The sequence below is a fragment of the Gymnoscopelus braueri genome, assembly GCF_963280865.1.
Source record: "Gymnoscopelus braueri genome assembly, chromosome: 1".
Classification (NCBI taxonomy): Eukaryota; Metazoa; Chordata; class Actinopteri; order Myctophiformes; family Myctophidae; genus Gymnoscopelus; species Gymnoscopelus braueri.
The window spans coordinates 26,373,765-26,396,094 of NC_137603.1; the positions used below are offsets into that span (position 1 = coordinate 26,373,765).

Sequence of the window (22,330 nt, forward strand, 5' to 3'; positions counted from 1 at the left end):
AGTGTTTCTCAAACATTTTCAAGTCAAGGACCCCTATAATTAATATGTATTTGTCTGCAGAGTAGACCCCCATCTGAAAAGATGTTATGCCAGGGACCCCCATACAACAAGGTTTGTGGTGTTAAAATGTTTTAAAAATATTCCACATTTTCTACAAGTAGATCGGATATTTTCAAATAGACAATAAATAGCACTGTTTTCAAAAGCGCTCATGTGGCCTATAAATAGTCGCTTCTTTTGGGCTTGTTTTCATAGACCTAGCTGCTTATTTCTCTCGCAACATCTGGCAACAATGACCACAATGCATTTCGACTGCCATACTCTGATTTTTCCCTAGGCTCTCTCTCCTGCGATCACACATCGTCGTATCATCATCATCATCCGCTGAGCGATGGCTACCGAGCGACAACAGCGCCTCGACACCCTTTAATATGCGCCCGATCGAAAGGCCGAGGATAAGGCAGGGTTCTGCCAGCGGACCAGTCTCACAATGACCACCGGATTCAGCTCCAACTCCTGTCGGTTCGCGGATTATTTCGTCGTCTGCGGGCTGGACACAGAGAGCGGGCTGGAACCCGACGAACTGTCCGGTGAGTAGCTGCTGCCCTGCCAGGGGGGATGATGATGATCAGGTGATCCACTACTAGGGTGACATTCACAATGATCTATTCTGTCGTAGCTTTTCATGTATTTGATCATTCGTTTCTTCATGTGCATAATACGACATACTGGACACTGTCCATACAGGCCCTAGAATGTGTTTATTCAGCCTGTAGGCTATGTGTGTGTGTGTGTGTGTGTGTGTGTGTGTGTGTGTGTGTGTGTGTGTGTGTGTGTGTAAAGCTGGATGAGGGGTCGAGAGCAGTGTTGCCATATCCTGTGAGAGAAATAAGCAACCAGGTCTATGAAAACAAGCCCAAAAGAAGTGACTAGGCCACATGAGCACTTTAAACCTACCGTATATATGCATCTGCTATTTTCAAAAACTCTTGCCACATTTCCAAAATGTGGAATATTTGGAATATTTTTTGAAACATTCTAACAACACAAATGCTCCCTGGGCACAAAACATTTATGAAAATATTTGAGAACCACTGGTTTAAAAAATAAATTTAAAAAATGGAAGCAAGCCTAAATAAGCAACTGCTCTTTAGAAACAAGCAAAAAAAAAACGCAACCCGCAACTACAAATATTTACAAGCAACTTTACAGAAAAATCGCTTATAATAAGCCGACATGGCAACACTGGTCGAGAGGATTATAACGTTAGCTTGTTGTACGTCTTAAAAGCGCTGTAATAAACATTAAGATATGTGTGGTCCAGAAATGTGCAACTCATTTTGTATTGCTGATCTGGGTATGGCAGAATATTGGTCAAATTGTGGTGTGTTATTGTCAATGTTCATCTTTAGGCCTTTGATTGATGCTATACGACTAGCGAGGGCTGTATACCAGTGCTCAGCACTCCATGGTTGTTACAATGTAACTATCATTCCATGGTTGATACTATGTAACTACCATTCCATGGTTGATACAATGTAACTATCATTCCATGGTTGATACTATGTAACTACCATTCCATGGTTGATACAATTTATTGTACAGTTCTGGTTGATACGATGTAACAACCATTCCATGATCGATACAATGTAGCCAGAAAATAAGATGTGTCTCATTGGGACAGATCTAATTTAGAAAATAATGTAGCCTACTTTTGTCATAACTGTTCATAGGAAATATGAATGGTAGGGTCTTGTGAGAGCTGGGATGAACATTTAGCAGTTCTCTTTCTACGTTTTATTTCAAATGGATCATTTTTGAAGATGGATAACAATAATCTGCAGTGTACAGATACAGCATAATTTAAATGTTTGTCAGTTTTGTGAGTAATTTTGACTGAAATGAAAGTTGCTTATTAATGTTGCTTGTCAACCTTGACAAGAGAGAGTAATATTACATTGAGTGGTATTGGGTTATTTCCCAGTTATAGGCTAAACATTAGAATATAATATATTGATAATGAATCATTTTTTTTTTTTAAATACATTGATGCTTGTGTGTTTAGTCAGTCTCACAATTATGAGTTGTTAATAGTGTAATTGAAAAACATTTCCATTAGTGGATATGTTTTTCCACTAAAGGCTACATTGGCCACTCATATTATTGTTTGATGCAAATGGTGATTTCAGGCACTTAACTTTGGATCTATATTTATATCAATATTTGACCTTAATGACAACATTGTAACACAGTATTTAACACAGTATTAAAGGGGAAGACCACTCATTTTGAACATTGAACTATGTCTTTAATACACCTTAGAGCTGTTGTGTGGAAATAAGAAAAAAGTCCCCCCCCCCCTCTATGTTGCCTAGAACTGGATAACTGATTGAGGTCATGTGATCAGTGACATACGCAGGGTGTACTTTTGGCTGAGGGAGCGGAGCCAAAAGTACACCCTGCGTATGTCACTGATCACATAGCCTGAAAGAGCGAGCCCTATCGATGGTCTTGAAGGGCGGATCCAAACCCAGGCGGTTGGATTCCAGCGCCGCTTCCTATTGCTTCACCAATCTATGTCCCCGCCTCCCCTCCCCTCCGCCTCCCCCCCCCCCCGGCCTGTGTACGGAACACGCTGATGTCACCAAATTTAGAGCGACGCCCCTCTGCACTCTGATTGGTTAGGAGATAACAAGGTTTAGAACCCACCGTTCCTGCATGGTTCTCCCAGGCTTTTTTTCGTTTGAAACAAAACAAAAGGCATGGGTTTCCGAGGCTACTGATCACATGACCTCAATCAATTATCCTTTTCTAGGCAACACAGAAGGGGGGGGGACTTTTTTCTTATTTCCACACAACAGCTCTAAGGTGTATTAAAGACATAGTTCAATGTTCAAAATGAGTGGTCTACCCCTTTAAGTAGTCTACAACACTCTAATCTACCACCCATCCCAATCATTTGCCTTTCTTATATTCTTGTCTTTCTGCGTCTTGCATATACGTCTTTTTTATCAGTTGCACTATTGGCCAGGTCTTACTCGAAAAAGAGATACCTGGTCTCAAATTGACTACCAGGTAAAATAAAGAGAAAACTGTTGGACATCATGACCATATTTCTAGATCAATGAGTTATGGGTTGTCAATCATGAAATTTGCTAAATGTCACACAACCAGCAAAATATCCCAACCTTAAGGTTGCATTGGCCTTTTTCTGCTTCAGTTGAGCAGCTGGTAGAATGTGAAACACCTGGATATATACAACATAAGTGCACTTCACAGGGAAATTACCCATGGCTTGCCCAGCCTTGTTCATTTTTGCTTAAAGGATTATGTTAAATATAGACTAAATATAGATGTTCTAAAATATATTATTTTACTCTGATGACAAGACATTAACCAACCAGGTATTATCCACGAAAATCCATATTATTTTTAGATAAAAAAATAACCACAGTAACGGGCATGAAGACCAAAATCTCTTTCCTCACAGCTACAGTATGTCTCGTTCAAGAAAACAGGTTAGGTGACATACTTCTTTTTGTAAGTGTTGGGTCGTCGATACTGCTTTCACAGGTTACCGTGAACGCCTTTCATCTAAGTTAAAGGGTAACACTGTCTTTGGCCATGAATGAGGTATCCAGATAAAGAAAATTACTCTTCTAATCTAGGCTACTCTCATTTTCAATATTAAATGCAATGTTTAAATTAAACTGCATGATATGAACTACAAAAATACTTAAAACCAGGGAGCCTTCAATGATATGCTAATACATTTTGGTGTGCTCGTGTAAGACATTGTACATGTGAGCTTGTGGTTGTTTGTTGCAAAGAAAGCAGATGTCGGTTGTTGTGAGCATGTGGTTGTTGGTTGCAAAGAACTCCTTTCATGTTCTTCCATGTAACATGATATTAATTGTAAACACTACTGTTTTCATACACTACATACAGACTAGAGTGTAAATGGGTAATTTATTCTAATAATAGTTTTGTTTTGGAAAGGAAAAAAAGGAACTGTGGTGGGTGAAAACCACCACAAATCTAGTGAGTCTCATTTGACTGTGCTGTGAGGTTCTGCTTTTTAACAAGAGGTTGTTTTCTGCTGACAAAGAATGTAACAGGCACACTTGAGTCGTCAAATATGAGTGACTGACTATCATAAACGATACAGAGCCACCTCCCTGACAATAGCGGTGGGACAATTTGTTTATTTTTGGACCACAATTCTTATATGAGACGATTCTAAGATGACCCAACTTACCTGACCCAGGGGATGAGCGAGTGACGTCAGGACTTTGGTACTCTATTGTATTTTAATTTCCAAGGGTGGGGAGGGATACAAAGTTATTGCTAACACTAATAACAATGGGATATTACGTCATGATACAGTACTTGTGATGAGAATCCAAAACCATGTTGGATCATGATATTTGATTTATTGATTATGATTTTGTAACCTGTCAAAAACTATGCATTTTATGCAGTTGTATCTATGTAATAACTATCCAACAACCTCTACAAGTTAGTTACCTCCCCATTTCCAGCCAAATGGAATGGCTACCTATTTCTTAATCTCTACTTTGAAAACCTATCCAGTCCAGTTGCTATTTTGCTATTACTGTTATATGTCTAATGAAACTCGTTCATTGAAGTCACTTTGCAACATACCCAAAACACAGAAGAAAGGGAGTCTACTGCTGTGCATCAGCCTAAACATAGGCAAGCCCGGTGTGTCACAGGAGCAGGACCATACAGCAGAATGTAGAGAAGACACTGGAGCAACTCTGAGGTCTTGTATACTTTGCACCTTAATAAAAGAGGTTTCAATTGTCCGAGCTGCTCCGGTGTCTTCTCTACATTCAAACCCAAAACACAATTAGGACAACTGCCTTCTCGACTTCCTTGTGCCAATGGCGTGCGCCGTGCACACCATGTCCTGCCTGAATGGACATCTCACAATACTTGGGAATCCAAATGCTATGGGGATCAATTGTTAGTAGCTGCATGGGAACACAGAGAAAACATTGCACTTGGTAGTTATTGGCTGAGTGCGCCAGTTCAGTTTACTGCCATCAAACAGTGAAACAGTCCTTTTGGGAGTTCAACTTGGGAGGGAAATATATGCAATAATTAATTAGTGTGCTGTATAACTTTGTAGTTCTGGGTTGGGTTTAGTAATGACATGCTATCAATTGTTACTGCCCTTTACAACCAGAGAACAGACTGCTGGCCTTTTCCATTATCTTGTGCAGCTGAATAAGCAATTTCATCAACTCCACATTCCTTTGTCTGTTGACTGGGTTTTAGAATGTTGTGTTTGGTCTTGAGATTGATTTTCAGAGACAGGCATGCTGGACAACATATGTGAGCAGGCCTGGTGTTTCGGGCATCAACTCGCGAGATGAGAAACGGTAGAAACTAAGCAAAATAACTTTTTTTTTTTTTTGGCTGATTTTCGTTTTTTTCCATATTAACACAGTTCGAATGTCGAGCAAGCTTTCAATCCCAACAGATATCCGTTTTAACGTCATTAAATGGTTAAATTTGTATAGTAAAGTAGGCTCCTATTCTGCTAGTCTGTGTGCCTGTTTGAGAGTCCTGTGGGCGGAGAGTTTGGTAGAGAGTTGCTAACCCGAGAGGTTTCGATTGGTCATAGCTAGGCATTGTACTCCGGTTACAAGCCTAATCCCCGCCCATCAGTTTCGCTCCTCTCTGTGGTGGTGTAAAGTTACTAAGTACATTTACTCAAGTACTGTACTTAAGTACAATTTTGAGGTATTTTACTTTACTGGAGTAATATCCACTGGGTGAATATTCGACCTGAGGCTGAAACTAACTTCACCACGGTGGACCCTGGTCCAGAGCGTTAGTGAGTTCCCTCTAACGCCCTGGAAGACTCAAGAGTAGTGAAAATAAACAAAACTATTTCGCTACTCACTGAAACAAAGGCTGTTTTGTGTTGTTGAAAGTCTATTCTCGGAGGTGGGAAGCCTCTCAGCACCCCAGCTACTGTGTAAAATACACTTTTTGGGCAGAAAATGTCCGCAAGACGGAAATTATTTTTATTTACTCCACAGTGCCCTCTACAGATTTGGTTAATGGTAAATTCAAATTGTCCAGATCTGTAGAGGGCGCAGTGGAGTAAATACAAATAATCTCACTAACGCTCTGGACCAGGGCTAGGAAGCGGCCAGTATTGCGTTAGTCTTTTTCGGGACAGAATCTAGTTGTATAAACAATATAAGATTGTAGCGAACACAGCAGCTAGGTGAGGTCAGCCCCAGCTAAACAACAGGCCGCTCGACGTTCGTATGGAAGTATTTCACTGAAGATGTGGCCAAAACAACAGTGGAGTAACGAGGCTAGGAGCTTTAGCATTGTTAGCTCGTCGCCAAGCGTCATGGCAGAACGTACACCTGGTGTTTGCATTTCTCCATTTACAACTCGTACATCTACATAAACGTTCATCTACATAAAGTTCTTATCTCATGACCACGGGTGTTATAATTATGTACGGGCCCTCATAAGTACCCGTATCTTCCGTATTGTTAAATAAAAAGCATTTTGATCCGATTGATGGCCATCTCCGTTTTTTTTTTCGACTACGCGGCCGTATCGGTTGGGGGGGGTATTGCACTCCTGATACGTTATAACTCTATGAGAAAATGGCCACCGATCGGATTAAAATGCTTTTTATTGAACAATATGGAAGATACGGGTACTTAGACCCACCCGAAGTGAATGGTAACATCCGTTGTCATGAGGTAAGGACTTTATATTTGAAATCTGAACGTTTCTGTAGATGTACGGGTTGTAAATGGAGAGTGCACCAACAACAACACCACCAGGTTGGAGTTAATCCAGGACCTAGCTTGTGCGTGTCTTTAACATTAGTAGGTAAACCTCGACTATAGTCGACTACCAGTGGGTCAAATTTAGTGGTGGAAGAAGCACTTGGTGGTAGCAACACCACAATATAGAAAGTAAAAGGCCTGTGCTCAAAATGTTACGTTCAAGCAAAGTAAAAGTACAAAAGTATTGGCATCAAAATATACTTAAAGTACCTAAAGTAAAAGTACTCAAATGTTTGAAAATAGCTGATCTACAAGCTCACAACACGTTGCAATGCGCATTGTGAGCTTGTAGAGCGGCTATTTTCAAATAGCCTATGTATAAAATACCTAAAAAAAATTACTTAAGTACAGTACTTGAGTAAATGTACTTAGTTGCTTTCCACAGTAAAAATCCGAAAATGGGGGAGTGGTTAGAGGAGTGGCTAGGTTGAATAAATTACCCATTGTTCACGCCCATTACCTGGAGCTGAGAGGTGCTAGAAAGTGGAAATTCTTTACAAGGGATTATCTCAGTTTAGACTATTAAAGATGACAAGATTCAAATGATCACATCTTCTTCAAATGTGTTCCAATTTCAATGAATGATACATCATATGAAAGCTTATATTCTGTACTTCAACAATCTGTAATAAAATGAAAAATGAAAAATGCCCCCTTGCTGCCTAAAGCACTGTACCCGCTCACATATGTGAAGTGTTTGCATTTGTGTTTTAATGTATGTATTTAAGCTATCATCTAGCTCCATTAAAAGCAGTCTTTTTCAATAGCAAAGAGGCATATAACCCTAACCTTGATGATGCTCTGCCAAAAAGTTAATTTGTAAATGTGCCCAAAATTGGCATGTCAGAGTTTAAGTTTAATGTGGTTAAATGTTTCTGACCTTAACTATAGAATATTGGTTTGACTCGCCTGGTTAGGCTAGTCTGGTAGTCTGGTTGGCTAAGCTTTCATTAGCCTGGCACTGCAACACTTCATGCTTATTAGTAAAGCCATGTATAGAGGCTCTCTATTATTATCTGGGTTTCCACAGGCAAGACCCACATCACACCACACCGCGAACGGCCTTTTTGCATGTAGTTGAAGCGCAAGGGGGCGGGGGGCGGGTGGGGAGAGAGTCAGCGCACTGAAGTCAAGGCACAGACTACTGTGTTGTTGACAGACAACGGATGCACGCTTATGAGAAACAACACAAATAAAACCTGGCAAAACAGTTGCGTGCATTAGCGCAAGATGAGGATAAATGAAACATTCAGTCTAAATGTCCAGCAACTACTACCAATACTTTTGTATTTGAAACTTTACATTTCTCTAAATATTATAAACTCTCAGGACAGCCTAATACAAATATGATTTATGAAAAGGCTACTATAGGCTACAGTGAAGTCGGACTGAATGACTGAAACGTTTTTTCTTTTTTAACTCTCTTGGTGATTATCTGGCACAGTAGTTGTGGATTAGCAAACTGGACATTAATGTTTCCTTTTCGTGTGCGAATTACTGGACATTTAGACTGAATGTTTCCTTTACCCTCATCTTGCGCTAATGCCTGCAACTGTTTTGCCAGGTTTTATTTGTGTTGTTTCTCATAAGCGTGCATCCGTTGTCTGTCAACAACACAGTAGTCTGTGCCTTGACTTCAGTAAGCTGACTCTCTCCCCACCCGCCCCCTTACGCTTCAACTACATGCAAAAAGGCCGTTCGCCACCACACCGCCTACTTGTGCCGTCGTTTTCCATATAAAAGGACCAGGGCCAAAGTGGGCTCAGTGGGGCCGAAGAGGGCCAAAAAGGGTGCCAATTTTGGCCCCACTCCAGGGTGGTCTGAGCTAGGCCAAACAGGGCCAAAACCGGTGATGTATAGTGCTGCTTGCTACTGATTGGCAGTGGTCATGATATTTCTGTAGACTTAAGTGAGGACTGTATTTACTCTCCCCCAGGACCTCAGAACATGCATATAGTTTGCTGTGATTTTTGTTTTAATTTGTATATATTTGCACTGGCTTTGCTGTGATTATTTTGTTTTCATTTGTTAATAAACTGTTGTATTAACAACATCCATTTAGTTCCATTTTTACACTCCGAGTTTACACACCTGTAAGGGTCCATTTGGTTCTCCTGCACAGGTGATTTGCATTTGTATACAGGACAGTTAGCCACTTGTCTACATTACATTGTTAGGGAAGAAGCAATGACCTCCACCTATGCACTTACGTTACAAAGGAGTGTCAATGAGCGGAGTCTGCTTCGCATACCTGTGGATTTGAGAGGGGTTACCGTACTACTGTGCTATGGAAACAGGAAATACTTTGCGTGCTGGGCTCGTGCAAGGCTGTGCTAGGCCATGAGGTGTGGTGCTGGGGTGCTATGTGGTGATAGGGACACAGCATTAAATGTCATTTCTGGTTATGCTGCTCTCAGTCTGGTGATTTATAAACATTTAGCCTATTTTACCCCAGCTTCCTGTCTCCTCCCTCATTGGGAGGTTGTGACCTACTAAGCAAAGAGATTTATAATGGCATATTTTTCTACTTACCCTCTGCATCCGAAAGTGCTCTTACGTGCTCTAGTTCGCGGAAAGCCACTCACGTTGGTCTGCAAACACATGCTGTATCAGTCACATGCTCTGCGTGAGAAAGAGCATAATGTGGTAGTGCGAACTTCCTGCTGCCTCGGCATACTGTCAGTCAGCGGAGCTAACATTAGTGACAGTATGGTTGTCCACGCTGTAAGCTGTAACTACCCATTACCGTTGGATAGTTAAATCCCAATTTATACTAACTTCACCGTATGATCACATTTCCTACTACATCCTATGTTCTAATTGGCTAATGGGAGGTCGGGCGGCCCTTGGCCACATCACTCTGACTCAGACATAACCATAAACAAACCCAATAGACCCACATATATAGGCAGGACCACGGCCACGTCACTCTGACATAACCATAAACAAACCTGACATGTCCATATAAAGGCAGGACCACGGCCATGTCGTTGAGTATACGTTTTTATACATAGTATAATATACTATATGTATAAAAAAACGTATACTCATAACGACATGGCCGTGGTCCTGCCTTTATATGGACATGTCAGGTTTGTTTATGGTTATTTTATACATATTATGTACAAAAAAATGCTTATGCAAGTCTTCACATGCATACAGAAAGCTGACAGCCTAGCACAGGCCAAATTGAGCAGCACTTGAGTCATGTCATTGTGTTCAGCATGCTCTGACCTGTATTTGTTGTTCCATGGTAAGATTTCGTGAGATAAGTTTGTTGGTGTGAGAGTATGAAGGCTTGTGCATACAGGCACATTCACTGAGCATCAAGCACAGTAAAGTTTCACCAAGTGCATTACAGGCCAAGACGCCATACACTTGGCTAAGTCTTATTTGCCTCAACAGACAGTAGACTGGGATCAATTTGCGTTGCAGTTTGCATTCTACATATCCTTTCTGGAGTGGATACGGAAATGGTCTGTGTGCGTGCATGTATGTACTGCAGAAAGCCTGGTGATGCAAGGTCAAATAGACAGTAGGTTATCTAACATGGCCAGTGTGAGTGTTATTGGTTGGCTTAGATACTTCATTGTCAAATAGAGAGCTCTAATGAGTTTGGTTATGTTTTTAAATTATCCTTTATGTTACACCATTTTATCAACTGTCATCATGGTGTCACAATTCTGGCACTGAGCCTGTGACAAGCCACCCTTGCAGTTCTTTGAAGTTTGAAGGAAACTCTTGGAAGAACGAAATGAACTGTTATGTGGTCACCCATGCTGTTGTAGCCTATGCTATCTATCACACACCATTTACAGGACCGGGTTGCCTCAATTTCCTTTATGTTAAGCTCAGAAGTAATAGCCTTTATGTGACAAAATAACCTTTTTATAGGCCACAAATGTTTGTGCTGACTACACATTCTGTGTGTTATGAGTTTCTGAAGTTCTGATCATCACTTGGTGTGCATTCCCTGGTGGATGGAAAGTACCTTTGACCTGAGCAGGAAATTGGGTTTCAGAAATGTGACTTACTCGGTTGTCACCTAAAACACATTTTCAGTTCAAGAAGGAATTTATTGCTTTCCATTTCCAACCATACCAATATTTCTCCAAATACTGAGAGAGAAACTCTCAGCAGCAACTGTCCACAAAGTTGTTGTTTTTTTGTGTGGATAAAACACACTTAAAATCCTCTACAAGAAATAGCTGAAAACCTGGGCACCTTTTTAGTTGGAGCCTATTTATGAGCATTTTTGGCCCTTTAGACTGGGGGTTAAATTCATGTTCTCTTCTCCATCATTAGAGCAAATAACATTTTGCTTTGTACTCCAGGGTTGGGGCCCATCTGAATCTTTCTTATTATGAAATGAACAAGCAGACATTTCAAAAGCAGTTAAAGCAGCTTTAGGTCAGTGACTGTGTTATAACAAGGACTGGGGACAGTGACGAGGCAACCTTGAGGAAAATAGAATCTAAGGATGACAGTGAGTATACAAAATTCTGTTTTTTACCCATGGATGATGGTCATTCTCATCTTTGTATTTGTATACCTTTCTATTTCTTAAGCACCATAACGGTAATACAGCAGATTGGATTCAGTGCTGATGAGACACATTGCTAACTTTATGGCAAATAACTTTTCGGGGCACACAGTCGGTTTCCGTGCAGACTAGGGTTTGATTAGCATATGTATGACCTCCCAATCCACAGCCCCCTGGATGCTTCTGTCACAGGCTGCCTTGCAGGCTACGCTGGAAAACAGGCAGCTGAGGCACATAAGTACATGCAAACAGGCCCCGCTTTATTCAAATGCTAAACATCCTTTGAGGTTCCCAGGCACTCGTACGTAATCCCTTTCAGTAAATGAATGAATAGAGCCATTTGGAAGCTGATAATAACACATCATGTGGACGTGCTCTCATATTCACTGACTCATAGTTCAGTTTGTCACATGACAAGGTATTAAACCATCATTGTAAAATATTGTAATCACTTTTTTTCCCCCAATTTTAATGTGTTTTGATGTGACCACTGGTCATTTGTTGGCTGGGACATCTTGAACATGACATTGGCATTGATATACTACAATTGAACGCTCTAATACTATATATACCATACTTACTTGTCTTCATTAACAAGAGACACTGTACTGCGGTTTGAGTTAACACAGCAGAGTGACAGTGTCAACGTGTATTCACTATTCAGAGAGTTGAGGAAAACAGAAATTGTATAATTCATCTTTGAAAACGAATCCACATTTTAACATGTTAGAGATGAGTTGATATTATCAATTGAAACAAAATACAAAATAGTATCTAGAGCTGTAATAAATTCCCTTTCCACTGGAATACCATGACATTGCTGAATAAAGAAAAAGAACGCAAATTGCCAGCATAGGCCATGGAGAGTCATTCCCACATTGCCCTCCTTAATGGTTAATCGTGTAATGGGTATAGCACTAAAGTGTTACACACACAAACACGCTCTCTCTCTTATATACTGTATATCCCATGCTCTATCGACCCAGCCGAAGGCACACACACACACACACACAGACACAGACACACACACAGACACAGACACACACACACACACACACACACACACACACACACACACACACACACACACACACACACACACACACACACACACACACACACACACACACACACACCCCCACACACACACACACACACACACACACATTTGCTCTTTAGAGCTTTTTACAACAAACCTCTTTCACCGTCATTGTTTTTATGAGCCATTTTGTTCATAAAACAACAGTTAACACTCTCTTACATGAGCAATGTCATGATGCACTGTCATGACACTACCGGTAAACAGATGCTTTTCATTCCCATTGGAACTGCTGGAGAACATTAAAGGTAATCTGACATGGTAGGGAGCTTTGACATTGCTTCCTCGTATACCGACGCCATAGGTTTTATACATCTTCTGTTGGCATCCTCCAATTATTGCTAAATAGGATAGCAGGTATGAGGCTATGGGGATCCGATTTGATATAGGTGATTATACTGCCAGGCAGAAACACTAAATTAATGTATATTTTGTCTGTTTGGTTTAGAAATAAAATTGAGGACACCACTACATGATAATGTAATATATGAACCCCTGTACTGTGACTGTAACTGAAAATCTGCAAATGAAAATTAAGTTAAAAAAAAAAAGAAGACATAAAATTGAGACTCAATAATAGACAGAATAATAGCTGTAATAGTAACGTTACAGAGGGTGTTCATTATTAGTGTAGTCTAAATTATACATATTTTGTAGATGCCCAAACATATCAACTCTGTTGGGGTGGCTAATTGGTATAGCCTAGGAGACAACATCCTCTGAGAGAAAACCTAGGGTAGTTCTAAATCCTAGACAGACTCCATGACAGGAGTGATGCTTGCATGTCGCAGTTTCGCCCTTTGTCTTCCTTCTGCTGCCTGGAACCAGAGAACACAGTCTTTGCAGAGGGCCCAGGATACCATATGGCAGCAAATTCTTTTGTTTATATGAAACTGATGATGCCGTCAGAGACTTTCATGACCTTTTTCGGTAACTTGTATTGATCCTGGTGGGGGAATTTGTTCTCTGCATATGGCCCATCCTAACTATTTGAAGCAGTGGGTTGCCACTTTGGGGTGCTCTAGGAGCAGTTAGGGTTGCTGTTGCTCAGTGCCTTGCTCAAGGACACTTCAACACAAAGCCGGGATCGAATTCGGGGCGGGGACCTTCCATTTCCCCAGATGGCCACTCTACGTTCTGAGCCACTGCACCCCTTTGAGTCTGCCTGTCCATCTCTTCTGTTCCACTGAGGAAGGCTTTCTGCCATGGAGACCATCCAAATGTTTCTATGAAAAGGGAATGGAGTCAGTCCATTTTCTTTTCAGCATCGGTCACAGTGGCAGCAGTGGCTCAGGAGGTAGAGCAGCCACCTGTATCTGTCCACAGCTCCACCTGGCTGCATGTGTCAAAGTGTCCTTGAGCAAAACACTGAACCCCCAACTGCACCGATGAGCAGGTTGGTGGCTTCACTGGCTTGCATGGTTGCCTCCGCCATTGGTGTGTGTGTGTGAATGTGTACCGCATAACGCGTAGTGTGTAACAGTGTTCTGCTGTTGCAGTTTGTGTGAATGGACGAATGAAGTACATTGTAAAGCACATTTGAGTGCTTATAATTTATAGTGGAAGTAAATTAATCACTTCTTCTCTGTTTGACAGAAGAGTAATGATTCACTGCAACACATTTTGCACATACACAGAATGTTTTTGTCTGGAAAGGGAAGTCAAGTACAGTATGCTGTATTTTCACATACAGATTCTTCCAAGAAGGGCAAGCCAAGTACATTTACACATGCCCAGCATTTTTCCAGAAGGGGAAGAAGGTACGTTTACATACCCGGAATTTGTCTTCTGCATTTCAGTAGTAACTAGTAAGTGAGTAACTGTTGGAAGCAGTTAAGGGTTCCGTGTCTTGCTCAAAGACACTTGATGCGGTGCTGGGAGGAGCTGGGCTCAAGACATGAACCTTTTGATTTCCAGGCGATCGCTCTACCTCCTGAGCCACTGTCGCCCCCACAGGAGCTCTTCCCCAGCAGATAACAGACAGCAGAAGGCTCTTTTCTATCAGTCCCAAGGCTTTTGAACAGCCTCTTTTCACATTTAGTGCTTTGGTATATTGGTACTTTATGGAATCTAATTGAACTTTCTCTGCAATAACCTTTTCATTCTTTAAGCCAGGTACTGCTTTTACTAGCCATCCCTACACTCAGTGTTATATGGCAGTGTGTGATTAACGTCTGATGTATGAATGCAGAGTGAGATTTGCCAGTTAGGCAGCATGGATCCCCTGCCTCCTATCCTTGACCATGGGCTTTCATCTCCAGTTGGGACAGTTTATCCTCTCTCGTCTAGACTTGTGTCTGAAAAATGTTTTCTCTATCTGGATGTGAGACTTGCTAGTGGCTGTTAATCTACTTGTAACTTAGCCTCTTGTAGCTCAGTTCCTCCTGTCCTCCTCCTGTGGATAAAAATGTGTTGATGTCTCTACAGCTGAGTTATTCTGACACGTAGCAAAGTACACAAAACATTTTGCTGCCGACCTTCAATGAAGCATACAAGTTGAGCCTTCCAATGAGAAAGCTGCGTTTCACTTGGGCGTCCATTTGAGCTGTGATGGATACGATGGTATTCAGGCTGAGCACAGTAATGTGTCAGAGCCAGACGTGGTGCTTGGCACACAGGAGGAAAGAGAGAAAAGATAAACTTGGCTACACTGAACTCCCACTCCCAACGCTTTCTCTTGTCATCACAGTCTTAGTCCTTTTGTTGTAAAGAGGCATTTTAAAACAAGTACGTAATCTGTGATAACCTGTTACCAGCTGCACTTGAGAATTGTGGACTGTCAGACCGACCGACAGAGTGGTTTAGAATGTCTGCAATGCATGACATGGCACATTGTGCTGGATATGTAGCTTTATGACTGAAAAAAGCTGATGAGGAAAAGTATCATCTACTGTATATACACTATATTCAGGAGGGTTTATTTGTCACTCATTTTATACTGGTATACAGACATAACCCTGTTTACGCTTAACATTATGATTACACGCAGTGCATCTTTGGTGCATTCACACTTTTGTTTATTTGTGGTTAGACACAATCTGACTGCTATCTCAATTTCTCAAATACTCCATGCATTTTAATATGGTTCAAAATTCGGTGTGTGAACCAGAACAGAACCCATTCCATACTGGTCAAAAGGGGGTATAAGTGTGAAGATACACCTTTGAATCTGACTAATTGACCCATTTCTCCCCATGTGTTAGTGCTTCTTGTCCATCAGACATGGACAAGAAGTGCTCAAACTGGGTGCATGCCTGTCTCTATGGAAAATGTCTAGAGATTTAATGACTATCAGTGTTTGAGATTGTTAAGCTTGGTTAAGCGGTTACTTGTGAAGATGATTCTTCCACTCAACATTTCCTGACTGACTGTTGGATGGGGTAGTGATGAGCCCAATGCTGCTGCTTTTGTGTTCAGTGACAGATTTTTCTGTTTAAAATGTAATTTGTTTCCTCCATTAATGAAGATTAGGACAGTATCTCTGTAACAACCACTGCACACGTCATTACAAATTTCAGGGGGTAGCAGACATGCATAAGCTGGATTTTATACTTGTTGAATACTGGTGTTGTGCGTGCAGCGAAAATAGCAAATCTACAAGCTCACAATGCATTTCCAGCTTGCGAGCAACACAGTATATCAATGCCTTTAGGTCATTTCAAGGACTTGTCATCATCTGCCACCTGTGTGTCATCATCGTAGTCTACCTGTAATGTAAATAGAAAGATAAGCTATACCTGGTTTAGTTTCTCTCAGCTCAAGCAGCAAAGGCCAAAAAGAGCTTGAGAAAAGAACCCTGGACTGTTGACATCTGAGAGGCTATCTTGGCACAACAGCAACTACAACAACAACATTGATTTGCAGCAGATCTGGTGATATTAGAAACGTTGAGAGAGTATGTAACTTGATAGCTCATGCTCAATATTAACATGCTGCGTCTGATGTCTGTGACAGCAGGGCTGTAGGAGGAACTTCCTACCCACACCAACAGAGAGAAATAGGCATCTCTATTTCCCTCCTGCTTTCCTCGGTGTGATTGAATATAAAAGGAAGTTAACTTAGCTTGTTTTACTGTGAAGAAGAGATGAATGCCTTTGTGAATGGCGCATAGCTGACATCACATTCAATTGAAGAGAAGGTAGCTAGGTTCAAACCCAGGGCATGTCTTTCCACAGTGTGAGAATCAGTTATGTTCTCAACTTCTCACACGAGGATACATGGATACAGCATTTTGCGAAACTGTTTGTTTTCTTAGTATAAAATTGATTTAGCAAAAATATAAATGTTTTTAAGGAAAATTATCCATGCATGAAATACTTGGGACTTATGTCTAGGTTAAGTTTTCTCCAGATGTTAACCTAGATTTTTCAATGAAATAGACATATTGTTAACAAACATAATATTTAAAACCTTTTGCTCAAAATATTCATAAGCTAAAATATGCCAACTTCCGTCACTGTGAGTTTTCTTTATGTATAATGTTATTTGCATACAGGTTTGTTCTTTTCAGTTGTGACTACCTATAATCCATATGAGAACAAAATGGATTACCTTGGCCTGCAGAAGAGATGGAACAATGATATACACAGCAACACAACTGTTTGTTATTATCACACTGCTAGCTGGCCTGAATTAATATAGGCCACCGACCTGACAGAGACATGAAGGACTGTCTATACATCTCTCCTCTAGAACAGAACCACTGAAAGAATTATTATGCCGTGTATGCACCTATTAAATTGATGCGCTACCCTTCTGGAGCCAGCCTTTCATTAATACTGTTGTTTTATTTGTTGTGTAGCTTTATGCCAGTATATAGAGGCTACTAAATTCAGAGAAGGAAGAGGAAACTTGGCGAGTGCAGATGAAGGTAACCCCACCCCACCCACCCTATCCCACGTACCCCTGCCAACACACTGCCCCTGTTCCCCTCAGCTCAGCTTGTGCCCTTTAATCCTTTTGAAGACCTGACACACCCTTCTTTCACAGCACCCTTCCTTTGTTTCACAGCACCCCTTGAGTTTTCACAGTTCAATTCTGCACAGGTGTGTCGTACTGCACTCCCTTTAAGCCCCTCCCCCTTATCTCCTCTTCTTCTACCACCCCCCCCCCTCCCTCCTGCTCCCTCACATCCTTCAGCAGTTACTGAACAACAAGTCGATGTTTGACAGTCACTGTCTCTGTTTTCTCACACACGCACGCCCAGAGCTACTGGGGACCGGTGTTGCTTGGTCAATGTGTATTCTCTTCCCCACACTCTCTGAATGACTCTTCAATCATGCCTTGTTGTGTGCATCACTTCTGCTTCACTCTGGGTTCAAATGAACATGATTTGGGCTTTTGTATTGATTATTTTGTTGGGTTGCTTTGTCTGTATTGCCATTGAAGCTGTCACAAGGTGCATTCACTGTCGAGACATCTTGTGATCCTTGACCAAGTAAAGTCTTGCGATCCCTGACCAAGTAAAATGTTAGGATAGGTTGTTTTTATTTCTGTGGTTTTTCATCATTGTCCAGAACAGGATGCAGTTGACAGCTTTATATGATGCAATACAGATTCTCTGTCTGTCTCTCTCTCTCTTGCTCGCTCTCTCTCTCTCTCGACAAATATGCTGACTTCCTGTTTCCTCTGGAGATTTCTTGCACCTCAAACCTGCCACTGACAGGATGTCTTAAACTTTTTTTGCTCTTGCATATGTCTGAAGTCCCCATTCCTTCTTTCTTCCCCTTCTGGTTCTCTTCCTCAGGTGAGAATTTTGAGCAGAGTCCATTACGGAGAACCTTCAAATCCAAAGTCCTAGCGCACTACCCAGAGAATGTTGAGTGGAGCCCGTTTGACCAGGATGCAGTTGGAATGGTAACAAATGCAGTACATCATTAACACTTCTTAATCATAGGTTTTTAGTTAAATTAATTTAACTCTCAAAACTTGAAGTAAAGGCTTTGCAGACAGGGTGCGATTTTTCGCACGGAAATATTTTTTTTATAAAGAATACATGGTTCTCTATGACCTCATGCACACTGGCTCCGAATTTGCCGTGCGGCAAGTGGCTGCGGCGGTGCGTTTTTTTTCGCCAATCGAACCCAGTTCGATTTGTGCGTCTTTTCGCATGCGGTAAAAACTGATTGACTAATCGCACCCCTGTCTGCAAAGGCCTTAAGGGTCCATTTGGGTCAATTCTTACACTCTCTGTACTAGGGCTGGACCATATGACTTCAAATCAATATCACGATTATTTTGATTTATATCGATTAAGTCGATTATAAAAAATCTATTGTTATAATAATAACTTTTTTGTGTAGATTTGTTGATATATAAGAAAATTAGTCGATTAACCTACACGAGTAAGATTAAGTCAGTTATTATTATTTTGGTTAATTGCCCCACCCCTACTCTGTACCTTTTACATTCCTACCTCTCTAACTGTGCACACCGTCTTCTCCTCCCTCCCATAGCTGTGTATGCCAAAGGGTCTGTCCTTCCGGACACAAGTTGACCCTCGGGACCCTCAGTTCCACTCCTACATCATCACCAGAGAGGATGGCTCTCGGACCTACGGCTTTGCCCTCACCTTCTTCGAGGAGGTGACCAGCAAGCAGATCTGCAGCGCGATGCAGACCCTGTACCACATGCACAACGCGGAGCAGTACGACATCTTGCACACCCCCACCTCGCCGCCAGGGCCCGAGGACCACCGCCATCTCCTGCCCCAGCCCCGCCCCCAGCCCCACCCCCACCCCACGCTCCACGCGTCTCCCGCCATCTCCCGCCTGCAGCGCTTCAACTCCTACGACATCAGCCGCGACACGCTGTACGTGTCCAAGTGCATCTGTCTCATCGCGCCCATGGCCTTCCCCCAGGCCTGCAGGAAGGTGCTGCATCAACTCTACCAAGCCGTCAGCTCCCCTCAGCCACCGCCGCTGCCCCTGGAGAGCTACATCTACAACATCTTGTACGAGGTGCCCCTGCCGCCGTCGGGGCGCTCCCTCAAGTTCTCGGGCGTCTACGGGCCGGTGGTCTGCCAGCGGCCGAGCACGGCCGAACTGCCGCTCTTTGAGTACCACATCGGCCAGATGTTCGACCTGCTCGGGGTGGAGAATGTCCTGCAGCTGTTCACCTGCGCCTTGCTGGAGATCCAGATACTGCTCTACTCTCAGCGTAAGTCACCGGGGCGGGTGACCGTGTGATTCTCACCATGTTGGTGAAGCTAAGGTTTAAGGGTTGTCACGTCAGAAGAAAAGAAAGACAACCTAAAATTGATTGTTGTCACTATGAGGATGAAGGATATATCTATCATAGTAGGAAAAGGCTTTTTGAATGATTTAATAATAGTAGCTCAAGAAAAAGTGTTTTTGTGTTTAGCGATAGGTCACACACACACACACACACACACACACACACACACACACACACACACACACACACACACACACACACACACACACACACACACACACACACACACACACACACTGGCTGCAATATCAGATTTATATTCAACTTTGTCACATCACAGGTTTACGGGTGTAAAAACTGGGTCAGATTCTTTTGCAACATTTGCAGTTTCAAGAAATAGGTAAATAATGGAGAATATAATACGAGCAATGGGCGCGTTTCCCAAAGAGATTCGTAGAGATGCTGCGTAGAGATGCTGCGCAGGTCCTACGACGGGTCTTATGTGCGTCCACACAGGCTGTGCAGTACCTTAGCAGGCACGTAAGAGCCTGCGATTTCAGGTCATGCGTAGCCCACGCAGCTTGCGTAAGAGCCTACTACACAGCTGGGACCCGGCGAAACCTACGCTCTACCCTCATTAGTAGCAGCTGGTTGTGCCCTACTTGCTATCTAAACTGGCTTCAGGAAACACCATCGTCGTAGGTTCCCAAGTCCACGGCGTTACGTGTCTGCTAAAACTACATTCGGGAAACAGCATTTAAAAATATATATATATATATATATGTGCTGCTTCGTCCTCTATGCATGCATGAACCCGAAGTTTACAAATTGTACTCTCACGGATGATCCGATCATCTGATAAAAATATTAAGCATATGCCAAGTTAACTAAAGGTATATAAATGATGCTGAGCTAAACATGTTTCCTTAATTTCGACGTTTTATAGTTAAACGTTATGATGAAAGTCCCCAGTTCCTCTCACAAAGTGACAGCTGTTGCGCTCGCCATGTTTATGAATGGTTAAAAAATCTTTTGAAAATAGCAGATCTACAAGCTCACAACGCCTCACAAGCTTGTAGATCTACTATTTTCAAGATATTTTAATACATATTAAATTTGGGAAATGGGACATTCTGCATACCTTTTACTTTTGGTATTTTAAGTATATTTAATTTACTTGCATAATGGGGACACTTTAGTGTTTTATTTACCTTGCAGATGTCACCTCACTGCTGTAATTTAATTCATAAATATATTATTCAAAAGTTGCATTTGGAGTGGACTGCTTCAGGACATCTGACAGTTGGCTGAGGCTCTGGTATTTTTATGATCCATTTCACTGTATATATTCGCAAAGGGTGTTTAAACTGCTGTGTAGCGTAGGACAGCACTACATAGTTTACGTAGGCTTCGTCTAGGAGGTCTTACGTGCATGCTGTCTCCCGAATTTAGTTTAGCATACACGTAACCCGTGCACTCGAGAACCTACGACGATGGTGTCTCCCGAAGCCAGTTTAGATGGCACGTAGGGCACAACCAGCTGCTACTAATGAAGATAGTGCGTAGCGGGGTTGCTACTGCGCAGCTGCGTGGAGGCTCTTACGCAGCTTCTAGGCTACGCACGAGCTGAAATTCGTTTGGGAAACCCGGCCAATGTCAAATATAAATTTACATGGTGCATGGTCTTCTTTAACAGCTGAGCTGTATGTCTCTTCCCACCATGACCTGACAAGTACTAAAATTATTACCAGGGTACTAATTATGTTGTAACATTTGGCATTCTTGTGATCTGACTTGACAATATTTACAGAATACTTTGATAATATTGTGACAATATTTTGGGGGTGACAGTTGGTGTTTGCAGAACATTTTGAGAAAGGACCCATGTCATATCTAGTTTCATATCACAATAACACTTGTATATCGATTTATACCATGGCCACAGAAAATATCAGGTGTCTGTTACTAGCACTACACGTGTTGTTTGCCTTTGTAGCATAAAGGAGTTATCATAACATGATACATTATGTGATATTAGATTAATGCATAGACTTGGGTACTGGACAATTTTAGGCTGTCATCACGCATTATTGCTTAGTATCGCCCGCTCTAATCTGAAGATTTGTTGTATAAGAAACTGTATACCGTGTATAAGAGGAGCAGAACATAATAATGTCTTAAGGCTAGGGTCACTGATACATGCTTGGGGTGCATAGTGAAACTATATAACCATCACATTATGTAACCTATGGAGTGGTTCCATTGAAGCAGTGCACCGTGACTCTCGTGCTTGTGTAAATGTTAGTCTCTTCACCCAGCTCAGGCAGCGCCTACAGAGTGGGAGTGTGGACTTGTGCATGTGTGACACAGAGAGAGGTTTGTGTGTGTGTGTGTGTGTGTGTGCGTGTGCATGCATGTGTGTTTGAGCTTCTGGGGTAAACAAGCCAGCTTGCTGCAGTCCGCTGTGAAAGGCCAACTGTGTTAGTGCCCATCAGTCCCTCTTTGTTTGCTGTGTGCTTCACTCTAAAATAAAAACCAATTCAGAGACTATGGAAGTCAAATACTTCCAAGTAAGCTTTTGATAATAAATACAGCTATGATACATTGTTAAGTACCGTTGGAAGGCAGAATTACCGTCAATATTCATGACAAGCACCTACA

At 41.9% G+C, this 22,330-nt stretch overlaps 1 protein-coding gene across 1 annotated transcript in view; it reads left to right on the top strand.

Annotated features, from left to right (window-relative positions):
- The first annotated feature begins 333 nt into the window (after window positions 1–333).
- The window catches only part of dennd5a (DENN/MADD domain containing 5A), a 45,074-nt gene continuing 23,077 nt past the window's right edge, over window positions 334–22,330 (top strand). The window contains exons 1-4 of the mRNA XM_080434188.1: window positions 334–590; window positions 17,295–17,363; window positions 18,240–18,349; window positions 18,949–19,651. Coding sequence (XP_080290314.1) covers window positions 491–590; window positions 17,295–17,363; window positions 18,240–18,349; window positions 18,949–19,651 — 982 coding nt within the window. The 5' untranslated portion in view covers window positions 334–490. The remainder of the gene's footprint in view (window positions 591–17,294; window positions 17,364–18,239; window positions 18,350–18,948; window positions 19,652–22,330) is intronic.